The 12472-nt window shown below is 43.3% G+C and overlaps 1 protein-coding gene across 1 annotated transcript in view; it reads right to left on the reverse strand.

Annotated features, from left to right (window-relative positions):
* Positions 1–12472, reverse strand: part of Gucy2c (guanylate cyclase 2C) — a 92127-nt gene that overhangs the window by 65079 nt on the left and 14576 nt on the right. Inside the window, exons 3-8 of the mRNA XM_004671850.2 lie at positions 8741–8805; positions 8254–8469; positions 7144–7265; positions 4622–4718; positions 1746–1863; positions 319–454 (exon numbers count right to left, since the gene is read on the reverse strand). Of these exons, the coding sequence (XP_004671907.1) occupies positions 319–454; positions 1746–1863; positions 4622–4718; positions 7144–7265; positions 8254–8469; positions 8741–8805 (754 nt within the window). The remainder of the gene's footprint in view (positions 1–318; positions 455–1745; positions 1864–4621; positions 4719–7143; positions 7266–8253; positions 8470–8740; positions 8806–12472) is intronic.

Consider the following 12472-nt stretch of genomic DNA (forward strand, 5'->3'; position numbering starts at 1 on the left):
CATCAGTGAAGGAGAGAAAGGGTGATAGAAAGGGTTCAAGATCAAGCTGCAAATGTTTTTCTTTCTTTTTCTTGTTTTTTTGAGGTAGGGTTTCACTGTAGCTCAGGCTGTCCTGGAATTAACTATGTAGTCTCAGCATGGCCTTGAACTCATGGCGATTCTCCTCTGTCTGAGCCATCTCTCCAACCTGAGATTTCTCATTTGAACCCAGAGCTCGCTGGTTTGGCAGGTCTAGCTAATCTGCCCTTGGGATGACTTGTCTGGACCTTCTAAAGGCTCCCTTAGGTCTCTTCTTGCTTGCCCTGTGGAGACCAGTACCTGGAAAAGTGAGGTTCCTGAAGGCATGAGCAAACTTGGAAGTGGTGATTTTTTCTCCATTTTCAAGAAATATCTTCAGCATGTGGCCAAACAGCAAGGTTCCCTCCAAGTAAGCATGAGCAAAGTCATTTCTTCTCTGAATGAAAAGAAAAATCATTAAAGAAAAATCGAGGTCTGGTCTTAAACTATGAGTAAAATGTTCTTAAGATCAGCCAATAACTAGATAGATAGGGTGCTACTGGGGGAACTGGAAACGTGATATTAAAGGAGACTTCTGGAAAATTCTTCCTTGGGCCAGTTTTCCCATGTCATGATTTTGCCTTCTTGTGGGATCTATAATGCCGGAACACTGCTTGAGAGAAGTATCTAGAAGCGGTTGTAGTAGCTTCCCTCCCATGATAAACACAAACTTGTAGCCGGAAAAGTCAACCTAAAGCATTCTCATAGCTCTTTTTTTGTTTTTTTGTTTGTTTGTTTTCAAGGTAGGGTCTCACTCTAGCCCAGGCTGCCCTGGAATTCACCCTATAGTCTCAGGGTGGCCTTGAATTCACAGTGATCCTCCTACCTCTGCCTCCCGAGGGCTGGGATTAAAGGTGTGTGCCACCACGCCCGGCTCCATGTTCATAGTTCTTAAAGGACTTCACGTAGAAGTAACATTTGCTTGTAATATATGCTTTCATTAAAATGCAAAAGCAACCCTGCCTTTCAGCATCCTGAATGGGACAGGAGGAACTTAAATTGGATGATAGCATTGAAGTTGCTGTGAAGATACTTCTAACTAGGTGTCACTTGGCTGTCCCAAATGTCAAATACTGGTGATCTTCACAGGGCTATAAAGTGAAAAGCTTGTTCCCCACTGAAGCCAGGCGGGGTTTGGTGCTCCGGCCTTTTGGATCTCCCTCTTTAGAGCCAAGGGGCAGAGCAAGGTCTATGCGGCCGGAATTTGTAGAAAATGTTACAAGAAAACATAAACCCTCTCTTATCAGTTTCAGTTTCTTTGGCTGAAATCGTCACTTCATGGTATGAGAAGAATTTGTCAACATGAGGCTGGGGAAACGGCTCCGTGGAGCCAAGTGCTGGCCTGGCAGATGTGAGGGCCTGAGGGCCTGAGTGTGGATCCCCAGCACGCGTGGAGGTGCTGGTCGTAGCGATACGTACGCGCTTGTAATACAAACGCTGAGAAAGCAGAGGCAAGGGCGTCCCAGAGCCTCGCTGGCTGCTGGTATACCCCGACTGTGATGCCCCGCTTCAAGGAGACACTGTCTCAAAAAATAAAAAATTCCGGTGGAAGAACAATTGAGGAAGGTACTCGAAATTGACCTCTGGCCTCCACACACATGCATATACATGCATGTATATCACACACACACACACACACACACACACACACACACACACGCACACACACATATATAGCAAGAGCTTACCAATGAAACCTTCTTAGAGAAGGAGATGTTTGTGATGGGATTTTCAGGAGGCAGTGTTAGAATGAGGACATTGTTCATGTAATCGGGGGCTGTGACATTATCCTCAAAGTAATATTTGCTGCAATAAAAAGCAGATTTCTCATTAAAAAACAAAGTCCTGGGGATGGAGAGATGGCTTAGTGATTAAGACACCTGCCTGCAAAGCCAAAAGACTCAGGTTCAATTCCCTAGGACCCATGTAAGCCAGATGCACAAGGGGCACATGCATCTTGAGTTCGTTTGCAGTGGCTAGAAGTCTTGGCATGCCCACTCTCTCTCTCTCTCTCTTCCTCTCTTAAAAATAAATAAATAAAATAAATAAATATTAAAAAAAATTCCTCCCCAAATAGAGATGGATCTTCTACAATTCACCCAAATTATTACAGCCTTAAAGATAGTACCAGACATGTACTTCTAACAATCAATCAAATCCTCTGCTTTCTCCAGCTGTCTCGCTCTACTACGCTTGTCAGGCAGAGCGACACTTGGCAACTGCTAGTAATGTAAGAAGATAGAAAAGAAAAAAAATAGGTGTACAGAGACCTTGAGAGAATTTTTTCAGGCATTGGACATGTGAGCTAATGTTTTCCTATAAGGCTATAAGACCTTTGGTTTATACTATAAATTGTTTTCCTTGAGTGTGCCAAACAATTGAGAGCTTTGGGGACATGATAGAGAAAACAGTATCATTAAACTTCCTTTTCTGCAACACAGAGTATTGCAGGGCACTTATCATTTACGTTATGGATGGTGGAGCAAACACCTAAGAGGAGGTGACATGTTCTTTAGCACTGCAAACTCTTGACATGGGGCATTAGCTCACAGATCTTGGAGCCTCAGTGCCTAGACAACGCTTGGCATGCAATGAATCTAATAGTTGTCGATGGCCAGACCCCCCCAAATGCATCCAGTCTTTTCAGAGCTGCTGTAATCAGGATGAATGTCACTTATATTTAAGCGCATCTGCTCTGTGCTAAGGATGTTTTAATTTGCTCATATTACTGGTCTACTCTTAAAAGTGGAAATTCTGGTTCTCGTTTTGCAAATGAGAAGATTTAATCTCAAACTCCTAATACCCAAAAGTCAAAAGAACCCTGAGAATCAGAATTAAAATTTGAGAGCTGGAAAGATGGCTTTGTGGTTAAGGTGCTTGCAAAGCCTAAGAACTCATGTTCCACTCTCTAGATCCCACGTGAGCCAGATGTACAAAGTAAGGCAAATGTGCAAGGCTGCACAAGGGGCATGGGTGTGGAGTTTGATTGCAGTCCTAGAGGTCCTGGCACACCAATTCTTTCTCTCTTTCTCATTCTCTCACATTAAAAAAAAAAAAAAGCCAGTCTGTTAGGTTTGCCTCAAACAAAAAAGAATTAAAATTTGAACATGAAAGTTTTAGTTTTCTAATATTATGTTGTTCCTGAAACTTAGCCATGTACTTGTTAGGAAATAGTCATGAAAGAAAGCCAGCACATTGACAGCTGATTGAGGCTGTGCCAGAAATAAGATTATAGCAATGTGCTTTCTCTGAGGACTCCTTCCCCAGAGCAAAGCAGCTATTGAAATCAACACGAGGTGGGAGTAGAGTGATAATAATTTCATCTTCTTTCTGTTTTTTAAAAAGAAATTGTTTATTTTTATATATTTATTTGAGTGCAACAGAGAAAGAAAGAGGGAGGGAGGGAGGAAGGGAGAGAGAGAGAGAGAGAGAGGGAGAGAGAGAGAGAATGTGTGCACCAGGGCCTCCAGCCACTGTAAACAAACTCCAGATGTATGCACCACCTTGTGCATCTGGCTTATGTGGGTCCTGAGGAATCGAGCCTTGAACAGGGGTCCTTAGGCTTCACAGGCAAGTACTTAACTGCTAAGCCATCTCTCCAGCCCTCATCCTCTTTTCTATACTTCTGCAGCTAAAAGGTTAAATTGATAATTTATTTTTATGAACATTGAGCTATGTAATAGTTCCCATGCCCCATTTCCTTTCTCGATGTGAAAAGTACATTTGTTGTCCTGTAATGAGTAGGCAAGCGGGGAGGCCTAGAGCAGTGATTACCTGAGCTCTTAAGTACACACTCAGTGGTTAATAAGGCGCATTTAGATAAGCAAAGTCTGTGATCTACTGGGGGTCAAGGGGTGCAAGCATACCCCTAATACTATCTCCCTCAAACTTAAATATTACTTTGGTACAGTTTGTTCTGGGGTGTCCAACCATATTAGCTGTCAAGTGACATATATATATGTATAGACACACACACACACACACACAAATATATATATATATATATATATATATATATATATATATATATATATACACACACACACACACACACACACAAATATATATATACACACACACACACACACACACACACACACACACACAAACACACACATACATACATATACAAGGTCATGTATTGGACCTTAACACCAGGCTGGGGATAAACATCCTATAGTGACTGAGTAGATGAATGGATTGGGACTTCCATACAACTTTTGTTTTGTTTTCTTGTTTTGAGGTCTGCTTTCCCTGTAGCCCAGGCTGACCTGGAATTCACTCTGTAGTCTCAGGTGGCCTTGAACTCATAGCAATCATCCTACTCTGCCTCCTGAGAGCTGGGATTAAAGATGTGTGCCACCATGCTTGGCTCATACAACTTTGATATTCAGACATGTTGAAGGTGACAAAGGAACATATTTTCGTGAAGATGGAACTTTAGTTTCAATATTGCCATCATGTCGCTGCCCACAGAGGCTGTGCAAAGCAAGTGAGTGCCTTCCAGAAAATGTCAATGTACTTCCCACTGGAAAGAAGAGGCTTCCTCGGGTATTATACCTACTTGAACAGATCCACCAGGATGATCACAGTGTCTTCAGCCACTGCCCGGCCATCTTTTAGTGCCCTAAAGGTTTCTGGTGTGCCACACATAACAATCACTGGAGGTGAGGAAGGAAGACAAGCAGAGGGACACATGATGATCAGCACAAACAGGGATGCGCCAGCTCCCGAATTTGAGCCCAATATACTCGTCACTTTTTGTTGTTTGCTTTCTTTTTTAATATTTTACTTATTTATTGAAGAGAGAGAGAAAGAACAGGCCCACCAGGCCCTCTTGTCCCTGCAAACGAACTCCAGACGCGTGTGCCACCTAGTACATCAGGCTTGTACGTGGGCATTAGGGAATAGAACCTTTGCAGGCAAGTGCCCTAACCACTGAGCCATCTCTCTAGCCTCTCTCTCTCTTTTAAATAGGGTTTTGCTGTGTATACTAAGCTGACATTGAACTCACTATATAGTCCAGGCTAGCCTGTAATGCACAGAGATCCTCCTCCTTCCAAGTATTGAGATTAAAGGCATGAGATACCATACTAATGTCCTATATTATCTTTTTTGTTGTTGTTAAGGGTAACACCATTTCCTTAAATTTATAGCAGAGAGGTGCATGGACTCTTTAAAAATTATCTATGCAACCTAGGCATGGAGGCACATACCTTTAGTCCAGGCACTTGAGAGACAATGGTAGGAGGACAGCTGTAAGTCCAAGGCCAGCCTGGGCTAGAGGGAGACCCTACCACAAAAAAAAATCATCTATGCAATTATCTATATATTTAAAGAGGTCAATAATTGGTGCCGAAGGGCTCAAGAACTAGCAGGTGGCAGAGACAGCTGAATCCTAGTCCAGGGTGCGTTCCATTACAATGGGTGGCAGTGAGTTTACACGTTTTCATGTATGAGTGAGCCACACCTCATCATTTCTAGTAGTGTTTGAAAAATGTATGGTTACAGAGAATGTGAGAATGGTTTATAAGATCTCCCTGAGCAATTTCTTTTCTCAGAAATCAGCTTTAGAGACAAATGGTAGCATCTGCTGTGAAGCTCTTCCCCCAGTTCTTGCCAGCTACTTCCTGAGCATATGGTCCCATGTGTAGGATGGGTTGGGGACATGTCCTTAGGTCAGTCTTCCCTCATGGGGATTCAACACAATCAGTCTTCCCTTATGGGGAGGCAACATTATCAATCTTCCTTCATAGGAAGTGAACACAATTGATCTTCTCATACAAAGTCAACATGATCGATCTTCCCTCATAGGAAGTGAACACGATCAGTCTTCCCTCATAGGGATCAGTCTTCCCTCATAGGAAGTGGACACAATCAATCTTCCCTCACAGGGAGTCAACATGATCAATCTTCCCTCATAGTAAGGCCACACAATCAGCCTTCCCTCATGGGGAGTCAACACGATCAGTCCCTTCAGTCCTGATGCACTCTGGTTTGTGAGGAGAGTTCTCTGCAAAGTGCAGTGGGTCACCTACTATCTTTATCCCCAGAGCCTTTCCCACTTGGGATTCAGCTCACTACACAGCAGGAAAACAAAAAAATAGGGGACCAGAGAGATGGCTTAGTTGTTAAGGCACTTGCCTGTGAAGCCTAAGGACCCAGGTTTGGCTTTTCACAACCATGTAAGCCAGATGCAAAAAGGTGATGCATGTGCAAAGGGTCACACAAGATGGCACATACATCTGCAGTTCGATTTCAGTGGCTAGAGGCCCTGGTGTGCCAATTCTATCTCTCATAAATAAAATAAATAGAGGTCCTGTGTCAGGTTATCAGCTTGGTTACCGGTAGGGAGAGGGGTGGATCAGGTTTCAGAATTTGTGAAGATTAGTCACAAATCCAATAATATGTTAGATTGAGGTGAATTTAAACAAGGGATTTAGCTGGGCATGATGGCACACGCCTTTAATCCCAGTACTTGGGAGGCCGAGGTAGGAGGGTCGCCATGAGTTCAAGGCCACCCTGAGACTACATAGTGAATTCCAAGTCAGCCTGGGCCAAGGTGAGACCCTACCTTGAAAATCCAACCCCCCCCCCAAAAAAGAGAATCAATGGGGCTGGAGATATTGCTCAGTGGTTAAGGTGCTTGCCTGCAAAGCATAATGACCCAGGTTTCATTCTCTAGGACCCATGTAAAGCCAGGTGCAGAAAGTGGCACATGTATTTGGAGTGTGCTTGTGGGGGCTGGAGGTCCCGACACACCCATTCATTTCAAATCTCTTTCTCACCTTGTAAATAAATAAATTATTTTTAAAGGGGGGGATTTAATGATAATGGGCCATGCTATCAGTTTGGCTTATAAAAGCTTGATAGCAAGGTTATGTGAATGTTTATGTTATTTTTGTGGTTTTCTTTCAGAGAATCATGTTGACTCAATAAAACAAAGCAGTGATGTTACATACAACTGGAGGGATCCCAGTGGCACAAAGTGTAAACAGGCAATAATGATGGTGCCACAGAGGTAGACTTGTCAAAACGATGTCAAAGGAAGAAATAGCCAGAAGAAAAGACGTTGTGTCTTCTTACCATTGCTTTTCCTGTGAGGGTTTGTTAAGAAATCTTGGAATAGGTCACTGCGTCTCAGGACCTCCTTGAAGTTGAGTTCCTCAGAAAAATAAGAAACTCCAGCTTCTAGAGCATTGAGGTACCTAGCCCAGGAAGAAAGAAAACTAAGAGACCAGATGTTTCTTGATGACCCCCTCCCCTATGCCTTAGGGTCTTAGTTGCAGATATGCCATGGAAGTTCATCTGAAACTCCACCGTTAACATAACAGACAGGCAGGGCATGGTGGCGCATGCCTTTAATCCCAGCACTCCGGAGGCAGAGGTAGGAGGATCACCATGACTTTGCAGCCACTCTGAGACTATATAGAAAATTCCAGGTCAGCCTCAGCTAGGATGAGACCCTACCTTGAAAAATCATAAAAAAAGAAAAAAGAAAAAAACAAGAATATATTCCCTGTATCATATCTGCTTACATAGCCATGTGGAAGCACTACTCTCTGTTTGTTATATTTAAAAAATAAAAAGGATTGGATAGCATTTTGTTTCTCTTCTTCCAAGGCTGTATTGCAGGGAATTGTCAGGACTACCAGAGATGGACTTTCATACAGAGTGTTTGGCTTTAGCCTCTGCTGGCTGTTCTTGGAGTGCTTTATTCACTTGAGCCTCCTTGCACTGATGTGGGTATAAGAAAGTAGGCTGGGGAAGAGGTGGCGGAAAGAATGTAAGAGCCAAAGAAAGGGTAGGACTCCTTACAACGTGCTCCCCCAGACACAAACTGGCCTGGAAATCCATGACCTCACAGTGCCTGACACTACCTACACAAGACCATCATAAGAGGAGGAAAAGATCATGACATCAAAATTAAAAGAGAGACTGATTGAAATGAGGAAGGGTTTATGATGGAGAATAGAGTTTCAAAGGGGAAAGTGGGGGGAGGGAGGGTATTACCATGGGGTATTTTTTTATAATCATGGAAGCTGTTAATAAAATTTTGGAAGAAAAAAAGAAAGAAAGAAAGTGGGCTGGGATCAGTGCCCACCCTGCATGAATGGAAGGTGCATCTGATAACAACAAGGAGCTATGGCATCACTTCATGGCAAGTGCCAGCAGGGCATGGAGGGCCACCCTCACCAGAAGCAGTCCTCCAGCTCTGAGCCATCCTTGTAGACATAGGAAGAATTCCAGGAGAAAGTTTTGAATGGCGCGTCATTGACTTTCCAGAAGTTAACCAGGAAGTACATCAGCTTCCTGGCTGGGGACATCAGCCTGGTTAAGGTTTCCTTATAGTCACAGGACAGTCCAAAACTTCCAGCTGAAATCATGGGGTAGTTCAGTTCTGTGTCGAGGCTGTGCCAAAAGTGAAAGAGAACCCCAGGTTAACAGCACAAGAGAGCACCCCCATTCCTCTTTTGTAACATGTTCAGAGAAATGACAAGAAGGAAACAGAGCCAGCACACCCGAGTTACCCACACCAAGTACAGACGGCAGTATCTGGGGAAGGAAATAGCAATGATAGGAGACGGCAAAGCGCTAGGGTCCCAACATGCCTCCTTATGTTGCCTTGACAACACTGTTTGTCAAAACACTTCAATGAAGCCACGGCAACCGCACTACTTACTACATCTGGAAGGTCGAGTACGTGCATGAGGGCCCCAGGAGGACGCATCCCATACTGCGCTTCCTCTGTGAGGGAGAGAGAAGAACGTCAAGGTCTGAAATGAAACCAAATCAATGGGCAGAAACGAATGGGGAAGGAGAAAGCCAAGAGAAATGAGCCTCCCGAGAGTCTGGAGGCAGAGTAAGAAGTCCCACAGAGGACGGGCCTGGGAAGAGGGATGTTCTGCCTACCTCCTCCTTCCAGGCATAACTCCAGCCCTACATGGTGTTTTAAGAGGCCTAAGAGAATTATAAACTCTCTAAATCTGAGGTGGTATCCAAGAGAACCCTTGCTACAAAAATCTAAGAAAAGGGGCTTTCAGGAAACACTATATATAGGCTGTAGAGCTATGGTTTTAGCAGTGAAATGGATGACTTCTTGTTGACCAGATGGGTTGCACTCATGTGAGGATGGGTGAGTCTCAATCTTGGGATAATTAAGAGATAATTACATCTGAGATAGCAAAAACGGTGTGGGTGGAGGGACAGGTATTCCATAAAAATGACCTGGATTTCTTCTTGAGGAGAGGCTGAGAAGATATGGAAGAGGGATGGGAAAGCTATAACATCAACATCTGTAGGACACAGTGTTGGGTGACTAGATTTGGGGGTGAATGGAGTTGCAGTTTGAGGAAGAACTGTAAAGCAGGGCTGAATTCCTTCCATGGCTCATTGCGGAAGAGGTGGTGGAAAGAATGTAAGAGCCAAAGGAAGGGTAGGACTCCTTACAACGTGCTCCTCCACACACAAAATGGCCTGGATATCCATGACCTCGCAGTGCCTGACACTACCTCCACAAGACCATCATAAGAGGAGGAAAAGATCATGACATCAAAATAAAAGAGAGACTGATTGAGAGGGGGAGGGGATATGATGGAGAGTGGAGTTGCAAAGGGGAAAGTGGTGTGTGTGTGGGATTACCATGGGATATTGTTTACAATTCTGGAAGTTTTCAATTAAATAAAGAATTAAAAATAAGAATAAAAAGCATGGCTGAATTAACAAGGAGCAGGGGATGGCCTAATGGCTGATGTGATTTTCTACGACTTCTGAAGGGAAGGTCTGGTTAGGGACAGCCCATCCCTAGTTTGGGGAACTAGGTCAAAGCTCTCTCTATAGAGGGGAGGGACGAAGCATACGCTTCCAGAATTGTGAAGAGGAGTTACTCAAGTTCCCTATCTCAAGGCTGAGACTGAGCATGGTACCCAGCCACTCATCTGGATCCAAGTTTCACACATCAGTCAGGTGAGGTGATCTATCCAACTTCTAGAATCATGGCTCTATCTCCCTATACTCTTGGAAACCCTTCCCTTAGATTCATATAGGATGGGGAGAGTCTTGCATACCTACCTAGCTTTAGAAGCTGGGGCACTCCTGAGCTCTGTAGAGCCCTGGTTAGGGTTGGTGTGATGAATTTCTTGGAGACAAAAATAGAAGGATCCTTTACTTTTTGGTTAGGTGTCATGAATCCCTGACTGGCCTTGAGCTCACTATGTTGCTAGGAAGGATTCTGAACTTCTGATTCTCCTTCCCCCACCTCCTGAATGTAAAGGTTATAAGAGCTCACCACCACACCTGGTTTCTAAGCTGCTGGGGAGAGAAATGAGGGCCTCTCTATGTAGGCACCCTACCCACGGAGCTACATCCCCACTCAGATGCTGTTAGTTTTTAACATGCAATCTGCTAGTCTATGTGTCTTCATTCTCAATTTGAGACCATTAATATTCAAAGTGATCATTGAAAGGTGTGTATTAATGCCTGTCATCTTGTTGATTTTGTAGTTTTTGGTGGTGTCTTATTCTTCATTTGCTTACCTGTTGTTCTAACATGGTTTATTATTTCCTATAGTCTCATAGATGTGTTTGTCTTTGGGTTCAGTCTGAAGGATTCCTTTTAGAATCTCCTGTAGAGCTGGTTTGGTGGTCATGAATTCTTTACCCATTTTTTCCTCCTTAAATTATGAAAAGTAGTTTTTCTGGGTATAGTAGTCTGGTCTGGCAGCTGTTGTATTTCAGAACTTTAAATATGTAATGTGAAGCCCTCCTGACTTGTGAAGTTCTTTTGCAAAATCTTCTGTTATGCTCATGGTCCTGCATTTATATGCGATTTGGTGTTTCTCTTTTGCAGCTTTTACTATATTTTCTTGGTTCCATCTATTTGGTGGCATATAATATGGTGTAGGGAGGTTATTTTCTGATTTTATCTATTTGGTGTTCTAAATGCCTCTCTATTTGGATAGAAATCTTTCCTTTAATTTGGAATTTTTGGTGTTTTGAGGTAGGGTTTCACTCTAGCCCAGGCTGGCCTGAAGTTCACTTTGTATTCTCAGGGTGGCCTTGAACTCATGGCGATCCTCCCAAGTGCTGGGATTAAAGGCATGCACCACCACACCTGGTCATTAATTTGGAAATTTTTCTGCCATGATTTTTTAAAATGTATTTCTTTATGAGAGAGAGAGAGTGAAAGAATAGGCATGCCAAGGCTTTCAGCTGCCGCAAATGATCTCAGATGTATGTGTCTGTCTGTGCATCTGGCCTTACGTGAGTACTAGGGAAATGAACCCAGGTTGTTAGGCTTTGCAGGCAAGTGACTTAACTGCTGAGCCATCTTTCCAGTCCTATGATTTTATTGAAATATTTTTTATGCCTTTAGCATAAAATTCTTCTATGTCTATTTCTATGCTTTGTCTTTTCCTAGGTCCTATAGATCTCACATGTTTCACTGATACATACGTTTTTTGAAGGTTATTAAATATATTTTAATTACTTATTTGCAAGCAGAGAGAGCTAGAAGAGAGACAGATAGAATGGGCGTGTCAGGGCCTCCAGCCACGGCAAATGGACTCCAGATGCATGCACCACTTTGTGCATCTGGCTTTATGTGGGAGTTGAGGAATTAAACCCAGGTCATTAGGCTTCACATGCAATCTCCATAGCTACTAAGCCATCTCTCCAGCCTAAGTTTTTTTTTTTTTTTTTTTTTTTTTTTTTGAGACAGGGTCTCACTTTAGCCCAGGATGACCTGGCACTCATTTTGTAGTCTCGGGTGGCTTGGAACTCATGGCAATCCTACCTCTGCCTCCTGAGTACTGGGATTAGAGGCATGTGTCACCATGCCCCACTTCCACTAATACAATTTTATTAATTTATCTTCATCATTAACTGTTTCAACTCCCCTACCTTGTATTTGTGCCCTGACAGTTGATCCATCCTTTTTTTCTCTCTCTCTCTTTCTCTCTTTCTTTTTCATTTTTGAGGTAAGGTCTCACTCTAGTCCAGGTTGACCTGGAATTCCCTCGGTAGTCTCAAGGTGGCCTCAAACTCACAGCGATCTTCCTACCTCTGCCTCCCAAGTGTTGGGATTAAAGGCATGCACCACCACACCCGGCTTGGTCAATTCTTTTCGTGAACCTTTCCATGGAGCTTTATATTGGAATTACTGAAATTTTCATTTCCAGTATTTTAGTTTTTTTCAGTATTTCTGTCTTGAATTTCCTATCCAGTATTAATTTCCTCATTTAAAAAATAGTTTTATTTATCTATTTGAGAGAGAGAAGTACAGGAGAGAGAGAGAGAGACAGAATGGGTATGCTAGGACCACTTGCCTCTGGAGACAGTCACCAGGTACATGCTCCTCTTTGTGTGTCTGCCTTCATATGGGTTCTACTGAAGCAAGCTCAGGCTGGCAGGCTCAG

The sequence above is a fragment of the Jaculus jaculus genome, chromosome 23 (genome assembly GCF_020740685.1).
Source record: "Jaculus jaculus isolate mJacJac1 chromosome 23, mJacJac1.mat.Y.cur, whole genome shotgun sequence".
In the NCBI taxonomy this organism is placed as follows: domain Eukaryota; kingdom Metazoa; phylum Chordata; class Mammalia; order Rodentia; family Dipodidae; genus Jaculus; species Jaculus jaculus.